Source organism: Doryrhamphus excisus, chromosome 3 (genome assembly GCF_030265055.1).
Source record: "Doryrhamphus excisus isolate RoL2022-K1 chromosome 3, RoL_Dexc_1.0, whole genome shotgun sequence".
In the NCBI taxonomy this organism is placed as follows: Eukaryota; Metazoa; Chordata; class Actinopteri; order Syngnathiformes; family Syngnathidae; genus Doryrhamphus; species Doryrhamphus excisus.
In genome coordinates this window covers 60,835-81,500 of record NC_080468.1, presented here as the reverse complement: position 1 = coordinate 81,500, position 20,666 = coordinate 60,835, and the positions used below count along the sequence as shown (strand labels likewise).

The 20,666-nt window shown below is 40.3% G+C and overlaps 2 protein-coding genes and 1 long non-coding RNA gene across 7 annotated transcripts in view; 2 read left to right on the top strand and 1 right to left on the bottom strand.

Moving 5' to 3' along the window:
- LOC131125803 (regulator of nonsense transcripts 1-like) overlaps positions 1-4,176 on the top strand; it is an 11,466-nt gene extending 7,290 nt beyond the window's left edge. Inside the window, exons 24-26 of one of the 3 annotated variants that reach the window (XR_009129067.1) lie at positions 28-1,775; positions 1,892-1,987; positions 4,083-4,176. The gene's annotated coding sequence lies outside the window, so the exon portion shown is untranslated. Of the gene's footprint in view, positions 1-27; positions 1,843-1,891; positions 3,684-4,082 lie in introns of those variants that run through there. The other 2 variants (XR_009129066.1, XM_058067685.1) reach the window with 2 other exon arrangements.
- On the bottom strand, positions 1,685-20,666 carry LOC131125804 (homer protein homolog 3-like). 3 transcript variants are annotated; one of them, XM_058067686.1, is made up of 9 exons: positions 20,341-20,666; positions 14,575-14,731; positions 12,251-12,382; positions 12,079-12,183; positions 8,567-8,700; positions 6,777-6,933; positions 5,953-6,060; positions 5,769-5,849; positions 1,685-2,888 (listed from the first exon to the last, which is right to left on the bottom strand). In XM_058067686.1, the coding sequence occupies exons 1-9, from the start codon at positions 20,361-20,363 to the stop codon at positions 2,703-2,705; spliced, it is 1,083 nt and encodes a 360-aa protein (XP_057923669.1). In that variant the 5' UTR covers positions 20,364-20,666; the 3' UTR covers positions 1,685-2,702. The 3 variants fall into 3 exon arrangements, with proteins under 3 accessions (XP_057923669.1, XP_057923670.1, XP_057923671.1); XM_058067687.1 differs by having other exon boundaries at positions 8,567-8,679; XM_058067688.1 differs by lacking the exons at positions 14,575-14,731; positions 20,341-20,666 and adding an exon at positions 12,784-14,561.
- LOC131125807 (uncharacterized) lies at positions 8,577-17,915 on the top strand. The gene is made up of 3 exons (XR_009129069.1): positions 8,577-8,715; positions 14,606-14,788; positions 16,169-17,915. It is a non-coding gene; the product is annotated as an uncharacterized LOC131125807 (long non-coding RNA).

The window sequence follows — 20,666 nt, the reverse complement described above, 5'->3', positions numbered from 1 at the left end:
TCTGTCTTTTTTTTGTCTGTCTCCTAGCTTGCTGAAAGGAGCTTGGCCTGTGTGAGCTCAGTTCATCAGAATTCAAAATCTGGGTGATAACAAAAAAGAACAAACAAGGATACCCGTTTTCCACCGCTACACCACTGTGTGAAAGTAACAGGAGCGAGAAAACCAACCAATCACAGGAGAGGAGAGCAAAGATGGAAGCACAGCGAGGGGGCAGCGTGCCAGGCTGACGCAGGAGCGAAGGCACTGCTTCCTTGCACGCGCCAAGGCAAGCCCAAGGAGAAAGCTGGCGTCTTTGGCTTCAGCGCTGTTGGAGGGACGAGACCTTTCGCGGGTTTGCGAAGAAGAGGAAAGCTCTATTTGGTTGACAACTGGAGGGCGGGGGTGTACTGTGTAAAATCTGGCCCTTGTGTGCCCCTGAATCCCTCGAGGATCTCCAGCCTGTCTGGTTGCACACGATGCTCCAAAAGCTGAGAAAGATGGAGGTGTCTCACACATCTGTCCTCCTAGCTAACTGCCCTACAGGATGAGACACAGAGCGAGGGGACACAAGGGGGGAACTTTTTCCAAACTCCCAAGTCTTTGGCTATTCGAGTGAACTCTTGTCACCGGACATTTGGGGATCACAAAGCCACTGCTCATTCACACAAAGCTTCTCTGTAAAGAACATGTGGTGGAATCAGCTCTTTAAACACCACAGACCGTTTGTTCTTCTACATCCATCGTTCTACCAGAATGACGCTGCTTGTTTTGCTTTAAAGCATGAAGACCCTCACGGCTTGTGGTACTAATATAACAGGACTCATAAAGAGAATGTATACGAGACCACCATCTAATGTAAGGTTATGCCGCAGCTGCCCTACTAAATTAACAGCATTGGTAATTACCCAAATTATTTTTATTTTTATACGTCAGTAGGGAGAACCTGTTAAAATGAAACAATATTATTTTGCAAAAGGCCTGAAGAAATTGTCAAGCACATTATTTGTTGATTATAGTTATTTAGGAGTAAACATAGTTGTAGTGTTTGAGTGTTACACTTGATTCCTTTCTGACTTTTCCAATTTGGATATAAAAAGGTGATTTGAGTTTTCTTGTTTTTCACGCATGCGGAGCACTGTACTCCCTCCGAGACACCCCACCGTATTTCGACTCGAATGCCGTGTATTAAGGCTGCTCTAGTTGTTGTGTTTCCAGATCATTTGAATCCATCAGAGTTGGACCATCTTCAATAACTTTGTCTCATCTTTGTGTTTGTTTTGTACTGTGGTTGCTCGTGTTCTTACTTTTTATTATTCTACATTCATCTCAGTATTACTATATTGATTGTCATCTGCATATATTGAGTTGCTACATCTAACAGATCTTTTCAGCAACACACACGTTTAGCATGCTATATTATGGAAACATTCAGATGCACGTCTTCCCCGAGAAGAGCTTCTGTTGTGATTTCATGATTTATCACATTGATTTCTGATCCTATATTATTCCTGTCACAGGGTTGCATTATTGTGATTTTTGTCCAATAATGGATAGTGATTGTTCTGATTGTGCTCACAAATATACAACTATTGGAAAATTATTTTTTTTTTCTTTTTGCTTCTCTGTTTGAGTGATGCTTTGATTGTTGTAGACTTTGATGTTTGCTGTGGTGGTGTTGGTGCAGACAAAGTGCATTTGAGCGTGTTCTTGGCTTTTATTTTTCATGACAACAGCTCAGTAACAACGTGTGAGAAACAACCGCCATGACGCTCCGCCACCATCCTTGAAATAGAACAGTAAGGCTTGATAGAAATGTTCACCTATACAGGCTGCATGGTTTATTAGAAACACTCGTTGACAATCTTGCTCTTCAATGGATGCACTGTTGACCCACATGTGACCTTGTCCGCAGATGGAGGTAACATGCAGAAGACAAGGCCTGAAGTATCCCTAAAGTCCTTGAAAGCATCACAGCAGAGGTCTAAGAAGATGCGGTGGGCGCTTTAAAGTATGTTTCTTATCAGCAAGTTAAACTTAAGCTGCACTGTGCCTTATTGATTACGTCATTTGGAGAACACTTAATGACCCTTATCTGAATTTAGCATTTACCCTAATGTGAGTTCTAGCGCTAACGAGGCATACAGGCTGCTCAAACTCTCAAAATGTTGCTCTTTGGTGTCTTCATTCACATAGTTTAAGTTGGGCACCCTTACCTCACCAATAGCCATTTTCCCCTACCCACTTGACCTTGATCATTTATTTCAACCATGCTGTCTTATTGCAGCTGCATAATGCATGAAGCACTACACGCACACAATCAGGCTGTTAATGCAGTATTCATGTGTGCTTGTGTTGACAGGGCAGTTCATCATGTCTCATTTTGACTGCGTATGCGACACCACCACCACCACCACCGGTTCCTTGGTCATAAATACAGTAAAACAAGGCCTCTTATCAGTCAGAATAACAAATATGCAGTTTCTTCGATCCTAAACTTGTACTACATGTAAAACAAGCACCGGTTGTCCTAAGTATATACTATATGTTGCACTTGTAAGTAAGCAGTTACCTTGAAGTTATTGCATTGTTTCCCATTTAAGCAACACAAAGCGCAGATGGGTAAAAACATGTAAGTGCTGCGTAGGCCAACATCTAGAATATCGTGAGTCCTTGTCCAGCTCCATCTTCACGTTTTTCATTTTCCTACTCCTCCTCCATTCGCATTATTTGTCGATGAGCTTCACAAGGCTCTGGCGGAGGTCATTGAGGTCAAAGATCTTGATATCTAGAATTTCGATGGCCCTCTGAAGCTCAGTGTCCAAGCGATCTCGTTCGTCCAGAGAGTTGCTCAAGTTTTGCTCCGTGTTCTGGATGCGTCGCTCCAACTCGGAATTACGCATCTCCACTTCCTGTAGAAGAATAGAAGCCGTCACAGTAATCATAAAAAAAAAAATCATATGCTTGCGCACTTGCTCAGTATTGGATCAACATTTTTTTTCCTGCTTTTCCCTCCAGGTTACTGATCTTATTTAAGGACAGGAAGAAAAGCTTTGACTCCCTTAGCCGCCACTTGGTTTACATGTCTGAACCTGTAGACCAAGTTTAGACTGTATGTAGATATGATGAGTATTGATTAAAACGTTTCTCATTTGGACAAAAGCTGTATGGTGAGAACAGGGCAGCCAGATTCCAACTATGACATGGCTACTATGGATGATGATAATACAGTCATATAGAAGCACACAAACAGTACTTTCGCCAAACATGGCAATCCCAATCAGTGAGTGACGTGGCTGTTTTTCCCCCCATCAGAGTTAAATCAGCTGCTTGCTACTTGTTGATGTCCAAGGAGAATCTGTAGTAATTCTACATTTGATCAACCTACGTACATTCAGGCTTGTCCACACAGTTGATCACCGAGCAGTTCTAGTGAATCTCATTGATTTTGGCTAAGCACCAGCTTAGCTTGTACTTTCCTTAATGTTAAAATCTCATCTCAATTTCAAGAAAAAAGGTGAAAAGGCGCATTATTAAATTCCGTCTTTGCTCTGCTTTCCCCCTTTTTGCTGTTTTTTTTACCCAAAAAAATAACATCAACATTACTCTTAAATACAGTAATCGTAAATTTTATTTTTGGAATATTCAGACTTTACCTTTTATATATTTTTTCTCAAACTTAATTTCCCCCCAAATTCTATTGTTTCTCATAGTATTAGGATTTATTTTTTACTAAAATGACATAGTTGTCCTCATATAACTTTTTTCTGGTTAGAATCCAACTTATTTTCTGTTGATATTTTGACTTTACTAAATAAATATAAATATAAATGACAGCTGTTTCCATTTCTGCTGGGGTTTTTTTAGTTCCAACTTTCTTGTAGTTCCATTTTCTTCTTGTAATTATGACTTTATTTGTATATTTTTGATTTTATTCTTTCAATAATAGCACTTTTTCCACAACCTAATTTTATTTTTAAAAATTAGTTTTTTATTCTCATTACAATTTTTTTTATATTACACTTTTTTTCTAAAATGTCCCTCATAATATGACGATGTTGTTCTTGAAAAAATGATGCCTTTTTCCCTTGTGCTGTGCAAAACAGGAGCGGGCTGCAGGAGCGGGCTGCAAAGGGCCCCGAGCCATCCATGCTGTAAATGTACCGACAGTGGTATGAAAAAGTATCTGAACCTTTTGGAATTTCTCACATTTCTGCATAAAATCACCATCAAATGTGATCTGATCTTTGTCAAAATCACACAGATTAAAAAACTAAAACCACCCAAACATTTATAGGTTTTCATATTTTAATGAGGATAGCATGCAAACAATGACAGAAGGGGGGGGGAATAAGTAACTGAACCCTCTGCCTAAGGAGACTTAAAGAGCAATTGAAACCAATTTTTACCAAACAATTGAAGTCAGATGTGTGCCCAATCACTGATGAGTGGCTTAAAGCTGCCCTGCCCACTATAAAACACACACTTGTTAAGAATTGTCTTGATGAGAAGCATTGTCTGATGTGCACCATGGTTCGCTCAAAAGAGCTGTCTGAAGACCTGCGATCAAGAATTGTTGATTTGTATAAAGCTGGGAAAGGATACAAAACCATCTCTAAAAGTCTGGATGTTCATCAATCGACAGTCAGAGATGTTGTCTACAAACGGAGAGCGTTTGGCACTGTTAATTCTCTCCCAAGGAGTGGCCGTCCACCAAAGATGACACCAAAAGTTCAGCGCAGAATACTCAGAGAGGTAAAAAAGAACCCTAGAGTGTCTTCCAGACTTCCAGAAATCCCTGGCACAGTCCAATATCTCTGTGCACACATCAACTACGTATATGGAAAACAATGGCCAAGAATGGTGTTCATGGGAGGACTCCACGGAGGAAGCCACAAAAAACATTGTTGCTCATTTAATGTTTGCAAAAAGGAACTGGGACACTCCACAGAAGTTTTGGCAAAATATTTTGTGGACTGATGAAACCAAAGTTGAATTGTTTGGGAGGAACACACAACGTCATGTGTGGAGGAAAAATGGAACAGCTCACCAACATCAACACCTCATCACCACCGTGAAGCATGGTGGAGGATGCATCATGGTTTGGGGATGTTTTGCTGCCTCAGGGCCTGGACAACTTGCAATCATTCATGGAAAAACGAATTCCAAATTCAGGATGTTTTACAGGAAAACCTGAGGCCGTCTGTCAGACAGTTGAAGCTAAAAAGTGGATGGATGCTGCAACAAGACAATGATCCAAAACACAGAAGTAAATCAACTTCAGAATGGTTTCAGAAGAACAAAATACACGTTCTGGAGTGGCCAAGTCAAAGTCCAGACTTGAACCCCATTGAGATGCTGGAGCATGACCTCGAGACAGCGATTCATGCCAGACATCCCAGGAATCTGACTGAAGTACAGCAGTTTTGTAAGGAAGAATGGACCAAGATTAGTCCTGATCGATGTGCCAGACTGATCTGCAGCTACAGGAAGCGTCTGGTTGAAGTTATTGCTGCCAAAGGGGGGGGGGCAAAATATTAAATGTGATGGTTCATTACTTATTCCTCCCACTTCTGTCATTGTTTGCATGCTATCCTCATTAAAATATGAAATCCTATAAATGTTTGGGTGGTTTTAGTTCAAGCAGATAGTTTTTTCACGTGTGTGATTTTGACAAAGATCAGATTTGATGATGGTTTTATGCAGAAATGTGAGAAATTCCAAACGGTTCCGATACTTTTTCATACCACTATAATTACCAATTGGCTGTAGTGTCTTGATATCACGCTTACCCGTAATCTGTGTATGGCTTGATCTCTTTCACGTTCCATGTCATGGTATTCTGACTTTTTGCTTTGCAAAATGTGAATTTCCTGCCAAAAATGTACAACATGTATTTACATACGGTGTACAGCATATTAATGTACGAGTAGTATGCTGGTCTTAGACACTGTATAGGTCAGCATGTGTACGGACCTCGTCTTTGGCCTTAAGAAGAGCCTCCAGCTCCTCTAGGGACTGAGTCAGTTCATCCTTCAGCAGGTCACTAGGGCCGTGACCCCCATGGGCTTCCAGGTCAGCCACCTTCCAACACACACACACAAGTTAAGCTAAGCTAAGTATGCTTTTCTATTGATAAAAATTTGTAGAGGCATAACATTTGACCTTTCAGTGAGATACTGCAATACAACTGGACTATATTTACACATCACTTCCTACTTTAAAGAATGCAACGTTGTGATCAACAGGTACTGAAGTGTACTAAAAATCCACCTTTTTAAAAGCAGATTTTCAACATGTGCTCGAGAGCAGCAGCAAATGCAAGTAAGGGTTGAGATGAGCAGATGCCATCTCCCTCTGGTGATCTCTTTTTTTTTTTTTTGTCCCCTCCTAAGTGGGCCAGTGAAAGTAGGATATGGCTGTCCTACAAACTCCTCTTACTCTCGCACCACCACAGAGACGTGAGCCATTTTCAGCCACCTGGCCGCCCGTCCTGAGAGGGAGCGTCTCAATCAAGTAAGATCAACTTTTAAAAGGCCTGAAATTGCTAACAGATGCTGTAAATGAAGGAGCAGAGGATCGATACTTTAATTGAAAGGTATCACATTTTGTAAAGCCTTTATTGATGGGGAACGGGGGGTAGAACATGAATGGCGATTGAATTGTAAATTGTGATGTAATATAGAACTTGTGACCTTATTTAGCACCAACATCACATGACATTACATCGTAGATGACCTCCTTAAAGGCTTCCTCATGCAGTCCGGGGACGGTGACCTTGACACGTGTTGTGAACTGACCTGTTCTCTGAGCCTCTCTGTCTCCTCCTGATACGCTACCAGCTGTTTCTTCCACTGCTCCACGTTCGCGTTGGCCTCGTGCAACGCCGCCACTAACTTGGAGTTGCTGTCCTGCAGCGTGAAGAGCTCCGCCTCTAGGTTCATCTCGCAGATAGACCTGAAGGCAAAATGAAAATAGCTTGAAGGTCTGCCTTAAAAAACCCTTTCATCTGATTGTCCTCACATTCGGCGTCTTACAGGCGGAGAAACAAATCAATTACGGCAGCAAGGTCATTTTTTTCACATTGCTTTGAAAATTGTAATTAAACCATGACATGAAAATATGGTCAATACCCGCTGAGAACACAGCTTGTAAAGTCAATGTAAGCGGTGATCGATTGCAAGCTCAAATCGTACCAGAAAAAAAACAGATTCTACACTGTTGTGAGGTGCAGCATCTCTTTTAGAGCATTTTGGTAGGTGTTATGAGCAAATCATATTTGGTGATGTATTCCTTGGGTTGTAATTGGGAGACTGGAATTTGCAGTTCAAAGTTGAAGCAAAACAGCCCCAGACCATTACACTACCACCAACATATTTTATGCTTTTTTCTGAAATGCGGCGTTCCTTTTATGCCAGACGCCTAACAAGTTTAACTTTTGTCTTGTCAGACCACATTTTGTATTTTCCCAAGGTTCTTGAGGATCATCAAAATGTTTGGAGCCTATCCTAGCTGTCTTTGGGCGAGAGGCGGTGTACACTCTGGACTGGTGGCCAGCCAATCACAGGGCACATATAGACAAACAATTTTCTATGCTGCTTGTCCTCCAATTAAATACACTGCTGAAATGAAATGCATTATGGGAAAACTTTTAGTTTTTCCATTTCAAGCTCATATTGGTACATGTTTGTATATTTATTAGGTATACATTTTGAATGTTAAGTTGCTATGCGATGAGTTTAGTGTTCTATGTAAGATGACACTGTGACTCAGATTGTTATCTTGAGTAATTTTCAATGGATTAACAAGCTCGTTGTGAGGGTTTTTTTCGTAGCCCATGCTTGGCTCCTGTCAAAGAACTGCCTAATCCTTACGGACTTGTGAGTGCCACAATATTTCATTTTATGACGTGGACAGGCGCGACTTACACACCAGTGTGGGTTATACTTATATGTACAAATCTGTTTTTTCCTCTAAATGGTATACCTTATGATATACTACATTGTCATTTTCTACACCTTTCTCGATAAATCGGGCATAGTCAACCACAACAGTAATTTATTTATCCATCCATATTCTATACACATATAGACAAACAACCATTCACACTCGCATTCATACCTATGGACAATTTGGAATTGCCAACATGTGTTTTTGCAATGTGGAAGGGAACTGGAGCACCCGGAGAAAACACCCACACACACCAAACTCCACAAGTGGAGAATCAAAACCATTTGTTTGACGATGTCCAACATTTTAGTGTAACAAACATGCAAAAAATGCTGAATCAGGAAATAGGCAAAGACTTTTTCCACACTAATGTGCTTTTTTGGTGAAATTTATTCTGAACAAACCCATCTTGTTTGTCCAAGGTCATCGTCAGTGTTTGCTGTTTCAAAAGTTGAAATTATTTATAGTTTCTATTTGATCAGGAGCAAAAAGCATAGCGAATATAAAGTTGACTTTCAGACTGCTTCAAGCAAATGACCAAACAGAAACTAAACTATCTTCTCTTTCATGAATGAAGACGTTTTCATGGGAATAAGATTGGACTCCTTGAAGTCAAATGTGTGTGTTTTTTGTGCGTTACCCCTCAGAGAGCATCTTCTTGATGCGCTCCTTCTCAGAGGACAGCGTGATGTCGGCACTTTGACTGCGGAACAGCTTGTCCTCTGGCCCGTTAACACACATGACTGGAGGAGACTGGAGGTCATCGGAGAGGTCCTAAGGAACACATCAGTAAATGCACTCTAACAAACACACACACACACACACACACACACACACACACACACACATGCATCTCACAACACCAAACATACAAGACAACACAGACAAAAATAGACTTCTGCACCATGATGTGAGCTCTGTAGGTCTTTGGAAGCAAACAAACTGCAGCCTCGTACCATTCGTGAGTCTGTTTTCATTTTGTGTGTTTAATTTGATGTTAAAAACTGACTTTTGTTCAGTGCAGTCAGACAAGATGTATAGTTTTCGACACCACACATAAATAGATCGCATGATGTTACCGCCATGCACACATAAAACATTTATTTACGTTCTAATGTCAGCAGTTAAATCAGTCATCAGTGAAAACACTCACCTGTGAGAACTAGAGGTGAAATCCATGAGGTAGTAAAAAAACAAAACAAAGAAACATCAGTCCATCCTGCGTAGTTGGGTGAACACTATTTCAAGAACCACTATGGTATGGTTGATGTATGTTCCCTCTATAGTTGGAACCTACTGTGACTCTGATGCAATCAAACGTCAGTTTTCATATGTTCCTGTTTTGGCATGACTCAAAACAACTCGGTTTTCATACACTGTCTTGGTTAGCATACAGTACGTACATAACTAGCCAGTCCGTACCCCGCATCTTGCCTGAAATCAGCTGGGATAGGCTCCAGCATACACGCCCGACCCTCGTGTTTCAGTTTACATCTAAACTTTTGGAACAAATGAATGATGAAAACCGAGGTTTTGCTGTACTATACAGTTGTTATACTGATATTGTTGATACCAGAGTATCGATATCGTTTCATTCATTAATTTTCTACTGCTTATCCTCACGAGGGTTGCGCGGGTGCTGGAGCCTATCCCAGTTGTCTTCGGGCGAGAGGCGGGGTGCACCCTGGACTGGTGGCCAGCCAATCACAGGGCACATATAGACAAACAACCATTCACACTCACATTCATACCTATGGATAATTTGGAGTGGCCAATTAACCTAGCATGTTTTTGGAATGTGGGAGGAAACCGGAGTACCCGGAAAAAAAACCACGCATGCACGGGGAGAACATGCAAACTCCACACAGAGATGGCCGAGGGTGAAATTGAACTCGGCCTGTGAGTGTAACTGTGAGGCCTGCGTGCTAACTAAGGATCGACCGATACATCGGCCGGCCGATATACCGGGGCGATATTTGCGTTTTTTTCCTTGTATCGGTCAATACGCGCGTGGAGGAGCAGTCATCACATCGATGCGAGATAAATTTAAATTAGGACAGAAATGTTTTGCACATGGTTGAATATTTAATATTAATATTTAATATTTAATATTAATATTTAATATTAATATTTAATATTAATATTTAATATTAATATTTAATATTAATATTAAATATTCAACCATATTAATATTATTAATATTCAACCATTATAATATTAATATTAATATTAATATTAATATTAATATTTAAAGTTGATAATGCCGTTTAAATGTGTGTTTAAGAAAGCTAAATCCTACTGTGTTTACATTTCAATAAATATTTTTTTAAACATGAGACCTGTAATATTTGTTATCATGGTCATTTTTTCATGTAAATTGAGGGATCAAAAGCAGTATCGACCACAAATATCAGCCCAAGCAAAATCGGCCATCGACTAAGGGTGATGGAAAAAAATCGGCATCGGCCCCAAAAAAACCATATCGGTCGATCCCTATTGCTAACCACTCGTACACCGTGCAGCCCCTCGGTATCAATTTATTTACTCAAATATTTGTGTGTTTTTTGTTCAAATATATAGTGTGTATGTATACAGTAATCCCTCATTTAATCGCTGTAAATTGGTTTCATACCCGACAGAATATTTGTAGCACCCCCCACCTCGAGCTGCTTATTTTAAAAGCTGAAAAAGTAAAGTAAAAAGTAATTTCAGTGCAGTGTTTCAGACCTGCCAACGTGTACAAACTTATTGTACTCAACATGCAATTTGACTCTTGAATACGTATTTTCCTGGAAATAAAATAATTGCTGCTTTAGTGTGTGGCAAATTTCAGCGAAAGCACCGAACTCTTAACAGTATCATTGATCTTAAGTGAGGGGATACTTATTCCTAAGTGATTGTCGTCACTGAGAGCCGACGGTGTACAAGTGTGAGGCCTGAAGAGGAAGCAGCTGATGCTGAGCGGCACGAGATAATTTTACCATCGTCCTACATTCCTCACTGTCGCTCCCCTTTGAGATAAGCGACCCAGTTCATTTTTCTTTCCCTCTGCTTCATCCCTCCTTCCGTTCTATTGCAGCAGTCCTGTCGAATAACTGGACACAGGTGCGTTCAACTATTCTTGGCCTGTGCTCGCAGTATTGTCTCATCCCTGAACTACCCAAAGTACGCTCGTTGGCTGCAATATCTAGTATATCTTCTAATATTATTACACCTGCACAATCCAATACACCACACTTCAATTGAAAGAAATGCAGAAGGTGTATCTTCAGTGACATATTGCAGCAAAAGGGCTTTGTAGGACTATAGGAGGTTTGCCACCAGCTGCTTATAATTATCTGCCTTGTAGTTTCCAAGCAACTCTGATGATAAAGTCAATTTCTGTCACTCCAGACATATTAAAATGAATGTATTGGAATGTGCAGACAGGCTTTCTGATAGAAGTGTATATAACTTTATTCAAGACACACTGTATTTTGCATAAATATCCTATTTTGAGGCAATACTGTATCTGTACTGTAGTACTTTTTCTTTATTATTTATTATGCGGCGGCACAGCGGTCGAGTGGTTAGCGCACAGACCTCACAGCTAGGAGACCAGGGTTCAATTCCACCCTCGGGCATCTCTTTGTGGAGTTTGCATGTTCTCCCCGTGCATGCATGGGTTTTCTCCGGGTACTCCGGTTTCCTCCCACATTCCAAAAACATGCTAGGTTAATTAGCCACTCAAAATTGTCCATAGGTATGAATGTGAGTGTGAATGGTTGTTTGTCTATATGTGCCCTGTGATTGGCTGGCAACCAGTCCAGGGTGTACTGCGTCTGGCCCGAAGACAGCTGGGATAGGCCCCAGCAGCCCCGCGACCCTCGTGAGGAAAAGCAGTAGAAAATGAATGAATGAATGAATTTATTATGCGCTCCACGCATGGGAGGCGTCAAACGACATGACTTGGACTTCAAGTCAAGCCTATGACTTGACTCGGCACATATTGAGGCCTGACTCAAGGCTTGAGATTAAAGAGTTGAGACTTACTTGAAACACTGACTTTCACCCCCTCCCCCCTCCTCTCTGCTATTACTATTAAGATTAGCATATCAGCATCATTATGTTGTGTTATGTGTCATGTTTGGTTTGAAAAAGTCGATTACTCACCTGAGGTGCAGCAATGTTGAGGGCGGTGTTGGCTAGTTCTTTATCTTGGGACTTTTCTCTGGCCAGACGAGCTGCATCCTTCACCTCTTTGAACTTCTCTGAAAACTTGTCAGATATGATGGCATCATTAATGAAACGAGTCAAAATTTAGCCTTCAATGAGCTGCTTTTACCTGGTGTAGCTGTTGCTCCGTAGCAAAGCCCAGACCGTAGACAGTGTTGGCTCTGCTGTCGGCCCACTGACCAAACTTCTGGGACGTCTTAGTAAATGTCATACTTGGGGTAACGATACAGTTGATAATTGCCTACAGGGGAAAAACATCATCTCAGGTTGGATTCTTCAGTAAAAGTCAAAGCTGCTTGGCTGATGACTCAAAGACTTCAGAGAATATCATAACTACACAAGTACATAAATAGAGAAGATCTGAATCTCTGTTTTCTCCGGGTACTCCGGTTTCCTCCCACATTCCAAAAACATGCTAGGTTAATTGGCCACTCCAAATTGTCCATAGGTATGAATGTGAGTGTGAATGGTTGTTTGTCTATATGTGTATAGAATATGGAGGGATAAATAAATGACTGTTGTGGTTGACTATGCCCGATTTATCAAGAAAGGCAAAAACAGATTTGTACATATAAGTATAACCCACACTGGTGTGTAAGTCGCGCCTGTCCACGTCATAAAATGGAATATTGTGGCACTCACAAGTCCGTAAGGATTAGGCAGTTCTTTGACAGGAGCCAAGCATGGGCTACAAAAAAAAAAACTCACAACAAACTTGTTAATCCATTGAAAATCGCAGGATGTCATTACTCAAGATAACGATCTGAGTCACAGTGTCATCTTACATAGAACACTAAACTCATCACATAGCAATGTATACCTAATAAATATACAAACATGTATCAATACGAGTTTGAAATGGGAAAAAAAACATTAAAAAACTTTTCCCATAATGCATTTCATAATGTAATGTATTGTATTGTATAATGTATTTAATTGGAGGACAAGCAGCATAGAAAATTGATAAATGCTGCCTCTGCCAACAGAGGGAGGCTGACGTCATTGCAGCGGCCCTATGAAGGCATTGCTCATACGCAATGCATTATGGGAAAACTTTAAAAAGAGCTGTTAAACTCATATTGGTACATGTTTATATATTTCTAAGGTATACTTTTGAGTGTTAAGTTGCTGTGTTATATTGTCACCGGAATTTATAGTAATTAATTTACAATTTGACTGATTATTTTCTTTTAATTATTCAAATGTTCCTGTACGGTGATTTGTAATGGATTCAATGATGTTTTAAATAATTGACTTGATATATTATAATTATTATTAATTATATTATTATTATAAATGATTATAATTTTTTTTATTATTATAATATATTATAACTATTATTGTCAAATTATGTTGGCGCTGCAAACATTGAATATCGATGGTTTTAGGACATTTTAAAACACTGTCACTGGGTATTTCTGTCAGATTGTATCCCACTTTATCCCAAAACAAACATTGCTGTAGTGTGGATGGTCCTCAGTGACTACGGAGGAGAATGCCAAATGTTAGCTGCAGCACATGCGCCAGGTTCATCAGTCTCAGGAAAGTGGATGAAGCCAATTCATCCCCCCCTGAGCACATGATGAAAAGATATTAGAGCAAACCTATTTATAAAGCTTGTGACGTCATCTCCATGTGCCGCCATAATGGCCCTGACTTCAAATCCTGACACCGCAGGCCAGGGAAAGCTTTAGAAGACGCTTTTCGCTCTCTGTCCTTAGTACTTTCCTTTCCAGAAAATGATTACATGACCTGACTGCGTTGACATGGCTGACATAACACGCTGGATGCAAGCGACGTGGTTGCCGTAGCATGCTTGGATGCATTCGGCGACCAAGATTACGCTCGCAAGTAAAAACATGGGGCTCTGGCAGGGATTGGGCTGTTGATCGGACAACTGCCACCACTACGTACGTACAGCCTTCTGAGAGGCAAGAATGTGGGTCAGACTGGGGGTGCAAAGAGATGAGATAAACCCCCTGCCCTCCTCCCTATGTGACCTTTATAATCTAAATCCAGAGAGCGGCCAGAGGAGCGTTCTGTTGGATTATTGACACTGACAGTATCGTAACGCACGGCTTTTCAATGTGCGGCACAGTGAGACCCACCTCAGAGAATATAATACTCGTGGGGGGCTCCGCTGCTCCCTAAAAGTGTTTTCTACACTATTTATTAATTACCTTGTAAGAGTCAATGCAAGAGCTTAAAATGTTGTCTGCAAAAATAATTTTTAGAAGCATTATTGACATATTTGGTTTGTTTTAAGCACAATTATTTAAAAAAAAAAAAAACTTGCAAATTGAGGGATTTTTTATAATTTCTCAGTGAATGCCACAGGAAACGTTAAAAAGTAGGCACTGACTGCGTATATTATAAGAATAAACATATTCCATCTATGTTATCTACATTCAATGTGACTTTGTGTTCCCCGACCTTGGTGCCACCCACGCTGATGATGCGGTAGACGTTGCGGTTGGAGTCATAGAAGAAGGACACGGTGACGGCATGCTTGCTCGCAGGGATCCAGTTCCTCTTGGTGGCCGGATCGATCTGGAAGACATGAGCCCGAGTGCTGAAGATGGGCTGCTCTCTGGAGGAGAAAGATACAAGGACGATGATGCAAGTGCAGGAGATACTTGGATGACTGGTAAACACTAAAGCTATTTTCCAAATTTACCTATTCATTATTATTTAAAGAAATGAAAAAATGTTGAAATCAAATAACCTAATTTGCTAACATGAATGGAAAACTCCACTTTTTTGTCATCCATAATCCTTGTGTAGTTTTTTGTGCATTCTAAAGAGATAAACAGACATAAAGGGAACAACTGCACATAATGGGACGCACCGATGGCTTCTGGAAAAAAACTTAAAAAACGCACCATTTACATAATGCGACCAGCCTATTTAGTGGCCTATCTGCCCTAATCTGTTTTATCCATCCATCTTCGTCTGCTTATCTGAGGTTGTGTCGCAGGGTCAGCAGCCCTGCCTTCCCCCCTCCCCTGCTACTTCATCCCGCTCCTCCTGGCCGATCCCAAGGTTTTCCCAGACCAACTTTTCTCTCGTCTTTTTAACTTTTTAACTCTACCTGTACATTGTAAGACGCTTGCTTACATGAAAGTAAATGTAAAACCCTGCATCTCACATACACAGCCTCACTAGCATGCTCTGCTAAACTACTCTCACCCAGCTCGCTTCCATTCACGCTCTGTAGGTTTTTGTCTCCAGATTAGAAAGTAGCCATAAATTAGCCGCACTGCCGTATAAGAGGCAGGGTTCAAAGTTTAAGAAAAAAGTAGCAGCTTATACAACAGAATTTGCGGTATATGTACGTCCAACTCATAACACGCCTGTTGTAATGGTAATTGTAATGGTAATTGTAATGGTAATGGTATTGGTAATGGTAATGGTAATGGTAATGGTAATGGTAATGGTAATGGTAATGGTAATGGTTTTATTTCATTTGAACATGCATCAGATTCCAATTGAGTGCATCCCATAATCAGTTCCCAGTTCCACATGTCCAAAAGGAGTAGGAAGAAGCAAAGCTTATTAAATCCTACCCCTCCATCTGGTACTTTTACAATCAGTAACCGTTAAATTTGTTCACTTCCTGCTTTCTAAATATAGTTTTAGTTTTTTTTTGTTTTGTTTTATATATATGTATTTTTTGTCAAATCAGTTCCCAGTTCCACATGTCCTAAAGGAGTGGGAAGAAGCAAAGCTTATTAAATCCTACCCCTCCATCTGGTACTTTTACAATCAGTAACTGTTACATTTGTTCACTACCTGCTTTCCATAATACAGTTTAAGGTTTTTTTTGTTTTTTTTGTGCGTTCATCCTCATAACAATATTAATAATAATAATATAATTGATTTTTATAGCGCTTTTCAAGGTGCTTCTTATTTAATCCATTATTCAAATAAATGTACTTGTAGTATTTTTTAGCTTAATTGCATTTTCAGCTCATTTGAAGCAGTGAATACTTAATATAAAGTATATTTCATTGATCTTTCCCCCCAGTCATGTTCGCTGTGAGCCTCACGGTGTCACAAGAGGAAACATTTGACCTAATTCATCAAGGATCCTTCTGCTCTTCATCACCAGCATGTTGCGTGAAAGAGGCCAAGTATGACCGTGGTGAAAAACCAGGACGCTTCTTCCTCCTACGTGTGAACTGATGTTCTCAGGAGAACTGTTTTTTTGTGGCCAGTCATAAAAGTACATTTAGATCTGACCCCATTAGTGACACAAAAATCCAATTGTATATCTTCTACTATGGGAGATCCCAATGTATGAAAGGACCGGCATTAACTGTCTTTTGTTTCCTTTGGTCTCCATCAGGCACACATGCAGACTGTCGTTGGTGTCTACAAAGACTGTAGACATGGAGAGAGGTATTTCCGTAGCCAACGCACTGCAGTCTGATGACCTATGTTATAATTCTCCTTCTCATCCCACTCTAATCCTCTCTGTGGTCAGTGGATCTGCTTTTTGCCCCCCCCTTTATTGCTCTCATCTGATCTGAGGTCTGACTGGACCAACACACACACATACTACACACACTTGACAAAGTCAGATTTTCTTCCGAGTTCATTAAAAACCCCCCAAAAAAAACAAAAAAAAAAACAAAAAAAAAAAAACAACGGTATTCCCAGCTAAAAGCAAATCAGTGATTCTCAACCAGACGGAACCCAAAAATATTTTGACTGGGTCATGGACAGCTCGTCAAAAATCATGTTCCAATAACATTAATCCGTTACAGACACCCAAAATAAAAATGGACAAAAAAAAATGGACTATATTGTTGATGGTGACTTCCCGTACTTTCTGGAAGTTCAATCGAATTCAACATTTTCGCCTCGATAAAATTGCTGGCACTCATTACTTTCTTTGGCCCCATGGCGGGTTATTTAGCCGTCACCCATTAACAAAAATTCACGGACACTGAGTCAGCAAACAAGACTAATTTGTGATGTGCAACACTGTACAGAAACTGAGACCGTGGACAAAATCTGAGGCGACTAAAATGGTTGACTGTACAGTGGAACCTTGGTTAGCGTCATGAATTTGCTCCAGAAAGTCCGACTCTAACCAAAACAAACTTTTTCCCATAAGAAATCATGTAAATCCAATTCATCCAAATGCATATTAATGATGGCTGAACGGAATAAATGAACATTTACTTTTACCTTCACTCACTGAAGACGTGATTTTTGACGTTAGTATTCCCAAAGACACTACATGGATACCATCTTTCTGTTTTGCCATGAGTTATTTCTGGAATTCTATAGAATTTGTCAATCCCATATCACATATAGACAAACAACCATTCACATTCATACCTATGGACCATTTGGAGTTGCATGTTTTTGGAATGTAAACTTCACACAGAAATGCCTAAACAGAGAATCGAGAACCCAGGTCTTCCCCATCTCCTGACTGTGTGGCCAGCATTCTAACCACTCAACCACCGTACAGCCCTATTTGAACTGTCATATAAGCAAAAAATATTTGTCTCAAAGTGAAAGTTCTGCTTGAATTGTATCTTTTCACAAAAAGCTGTTTTTTTGTTTTAGTCAGGAACTGATATTTTCCTAAAACTTACCTATGTTCTACTGCTGATTACTAAAGAACGGAAAAAGGTAGAAACAAAGCTTTACTTTCCAAAGAAAGACATTTGATCCAAACTGGAGACAGCTGGGATAGGCTCCAGCATGCCCGCCACCCTCGTGATGATAAGCAGTGGAAAATAAATTAATGGATAAACCAGAAGGAATTTAATGGTGACTAGTCCTTTTTGGACTACTGTGTTTTTTTCTCTGCGTGGCCACCGTCACACAAAAGAATAAGAATAAAAGATATCATGCGCGACCTTATATAAGAATTCATCATTTATAAAAAGAAGTAGCCAGGGAAGAGAATGGCACGCTGACATTTAATTCAGTCATAAAGCTCCAGGAAGCAGTGGAGCTTAAAGCCATTTTAAAAGGCCACCACATCACAGATCAAACTGCACTTTCCTGACTTTTAGTGCCAAGTGTGCTCAGGCTTACACTAATGCAGCCTCCTACGAATCCCAGGATGCAATGCTGCTGCTGGCTCTTCATTCCACCTCCTCAACTCCTCCATTTATTCACGCAATGCTTGGCTTTTTTGCTTATCACTGATGACTATGGATAGGATTTGGACATATTTGATGATCAATTATGGGCGAAATGAAGTTTCTTTTAGGGGTGCGCCGATCGGCTACCAATCAGTATGGGACGATGTCAGTGAAAAAGCACGGTATCGATATCAGCCCATTAATGCTTCATAAAACCGATCCCATCCAGAACCGGCATGTCTGTCGTGTGTGGGACTTCCCGCCTTTGACGGACGAGTGCCGACATTTTGTCTCCTCTCCGGGATGCCGAGGGCACAGAAGGCGTCTGCAGTTCTGAAGCATGAGTCTTATTTATGTCTTAAATTACTTATTTACTCTAATTTTGTCTACTACATTGGGTAATAAAGGTGATGATGGAGTGTTACGTCAGTCAGAGGGCTCTAATAATGTTTAAAAAAAAACAGTTTAGAAGGTTATAAAGAGGTTTACTATGCTCTAACTCTGAAAATACTTATACTTCAAATACTGAAAATACTAGTAAATTCACTTAGCACGATTGGTCTGGAACTAATTAGCCACAATAACTAGGGATTACTGTATAACAATGCGAACTGTTCCAGAATTGGGGATGCAAACTGTTGGACTAATTGGTCAAAGAAACAGCCCCATTGCTAATAGTGTTTAGGTGACATGGGCCAGCACTACTGATTCTGAAGGCCCTGGCACACTGACATGGCTGAACTCCAACAAACACGTACAGGAAGCAGTGCAGCCGAGAGGCAAGCTACAAATGGAAATATAAACACTGGAATGTAAACGTTAAATTTAGATCAACGCTTCTGATGGCGTTTAGGCCAGCAGCGAAGGCTTTGCTGGCCCTGACAACACCTCACTTATTTCTTACAAAAATGGGGCAACCCCCCCCCCACCCACAGATAATAGTTATGTATTTATTGACAGTTTTTACCCCCAACAAAGCCTGACACACAGAGGTAAATTATTATTTTGAAAGGATTTGAACATTTACACTTTTATGCTCAATATACTGGACCTCAGCAAATGAATGTGGCTTCAGGGAGGTGTTAAAGCAGGGGTCTCAAACTCAATTTACTTGGGGGGCCACTGGAGCTCGGGTCTGGGTGAGACTGGGCCGCATCAGGTTTAAAAAAAAAAAAAAAACGCATTTATTAAAAACAAAAAAATTTAAAAAATGTTGCTTTGGTTCCGATTTTCTACAAGAAAAGCTCTGATAAAACATTCCACTGTTACTCACTCTTACTTTTTATTTTTCTACACAAAATAAGATGAAAAATAAATAAACAAATCAAGAATAAAGAAAATCAATCAGTAATAATTAAATAAATATAATAAAAATAATAAAAAGGCAAATAATAAAAACTTAAGAAACCACATATAGTTGGTGGGTAGACAAATTATTTTTTTCAGATTAAAATGAACAAAGCATTATTAGAGCCCTGTAGACATGACAAAACACGACTATAGTCACATTTATACTCTTTTTATTTACAACATATTGCGCAACTGCAGGGTCTTGAGACACATGCTAACTCGCAAACTAGAGAGCTAGCGACCTAAACGGTAGCCTTCAAGTTATTTCCTTTAAACTTAAATAGCCAAAAACTTACCATTTCCACACGGGTAGGGAGTCCTCCCTACTAACTATTAACAGTTATTTAACCTTTAACATGAACATTAATCAAACGTAATAATTTTTTCTGGGTACATGATACCATACAGCATCCATATCAAAGTTGCGCGGGCCGCACTAACATTAAACTTCCATATCAAGGCGGGGGCCTCAAACTGGTGTCCTGCGGGCCACATTTGGCCCGCGGGCCGCGTGTTTGAAACCCCTGTGTTAACACATAACAAAGCAAGATAGTGACTGAGTGGATGCTCCAGGAATTAGTGAAGCCATTCATCCTACAGCACTTGACCCTCGCGGCTCAGCTTTTTATGCTTTTATTACCACAGTTTTACAAAAATATATATTAGTGAGCCAGTCATTCTATATTTCCTCAAATGTGGCGTTCATAAACCAAAGCCAGGAAAAAAAAGAATATCTTACCTTTCTCTGTGATGAGGAAACATCTTGCAAAGTATTTGAGGCTTCTTCTCTAAGTAGAAGAATGGTAAGTTAATTTTCTCTCATTTCCACTCGTTTTCCATAACTCTCCCCATGTCGTTACGGTAACTACTGATTCCGCTGTGGCTCCACTTTGCAAAGATATTGATTGTCTTTCTGCTCTATTCTCCAGGAGAATAACAACAAAGGGGGCAGCGGGTCACTGCCGCAGCACCCTGCTGTGACACCAGAGTATTAAAGCCAGCAGAAGGTGAGCAATTTGGCACAAAATAAGCCTCCTTCTCCCTCTCTTTTGTCTCCGAGGTCCG

What these genes read in the sequence shown, in the direction of transcription:
- LOC131125804 (XM_058067686.1), bottom strand. Translation starts at nt 20,363, where the DNA reads ATGTTTCCTCATCACAGAGAAAG. An exon ending in TCAACATTGCTGCACCTCAG is followed by an intron (nt 8,701 to 12,078) that starts GTGAGTAATCGA and finishes TGTGTTCCTTAG; the next exon opens with GACCTCTCCGATGACCTCCA. An exon ending in TTCTTAAGGCCAAAGACGAG is followed by an intron (nt 5,850 to 5,952) that starts GTCCGTACACAT and finishes CATTTTTGGCAG; the next exon opens with GAAATTCACATTTTGCAAAG.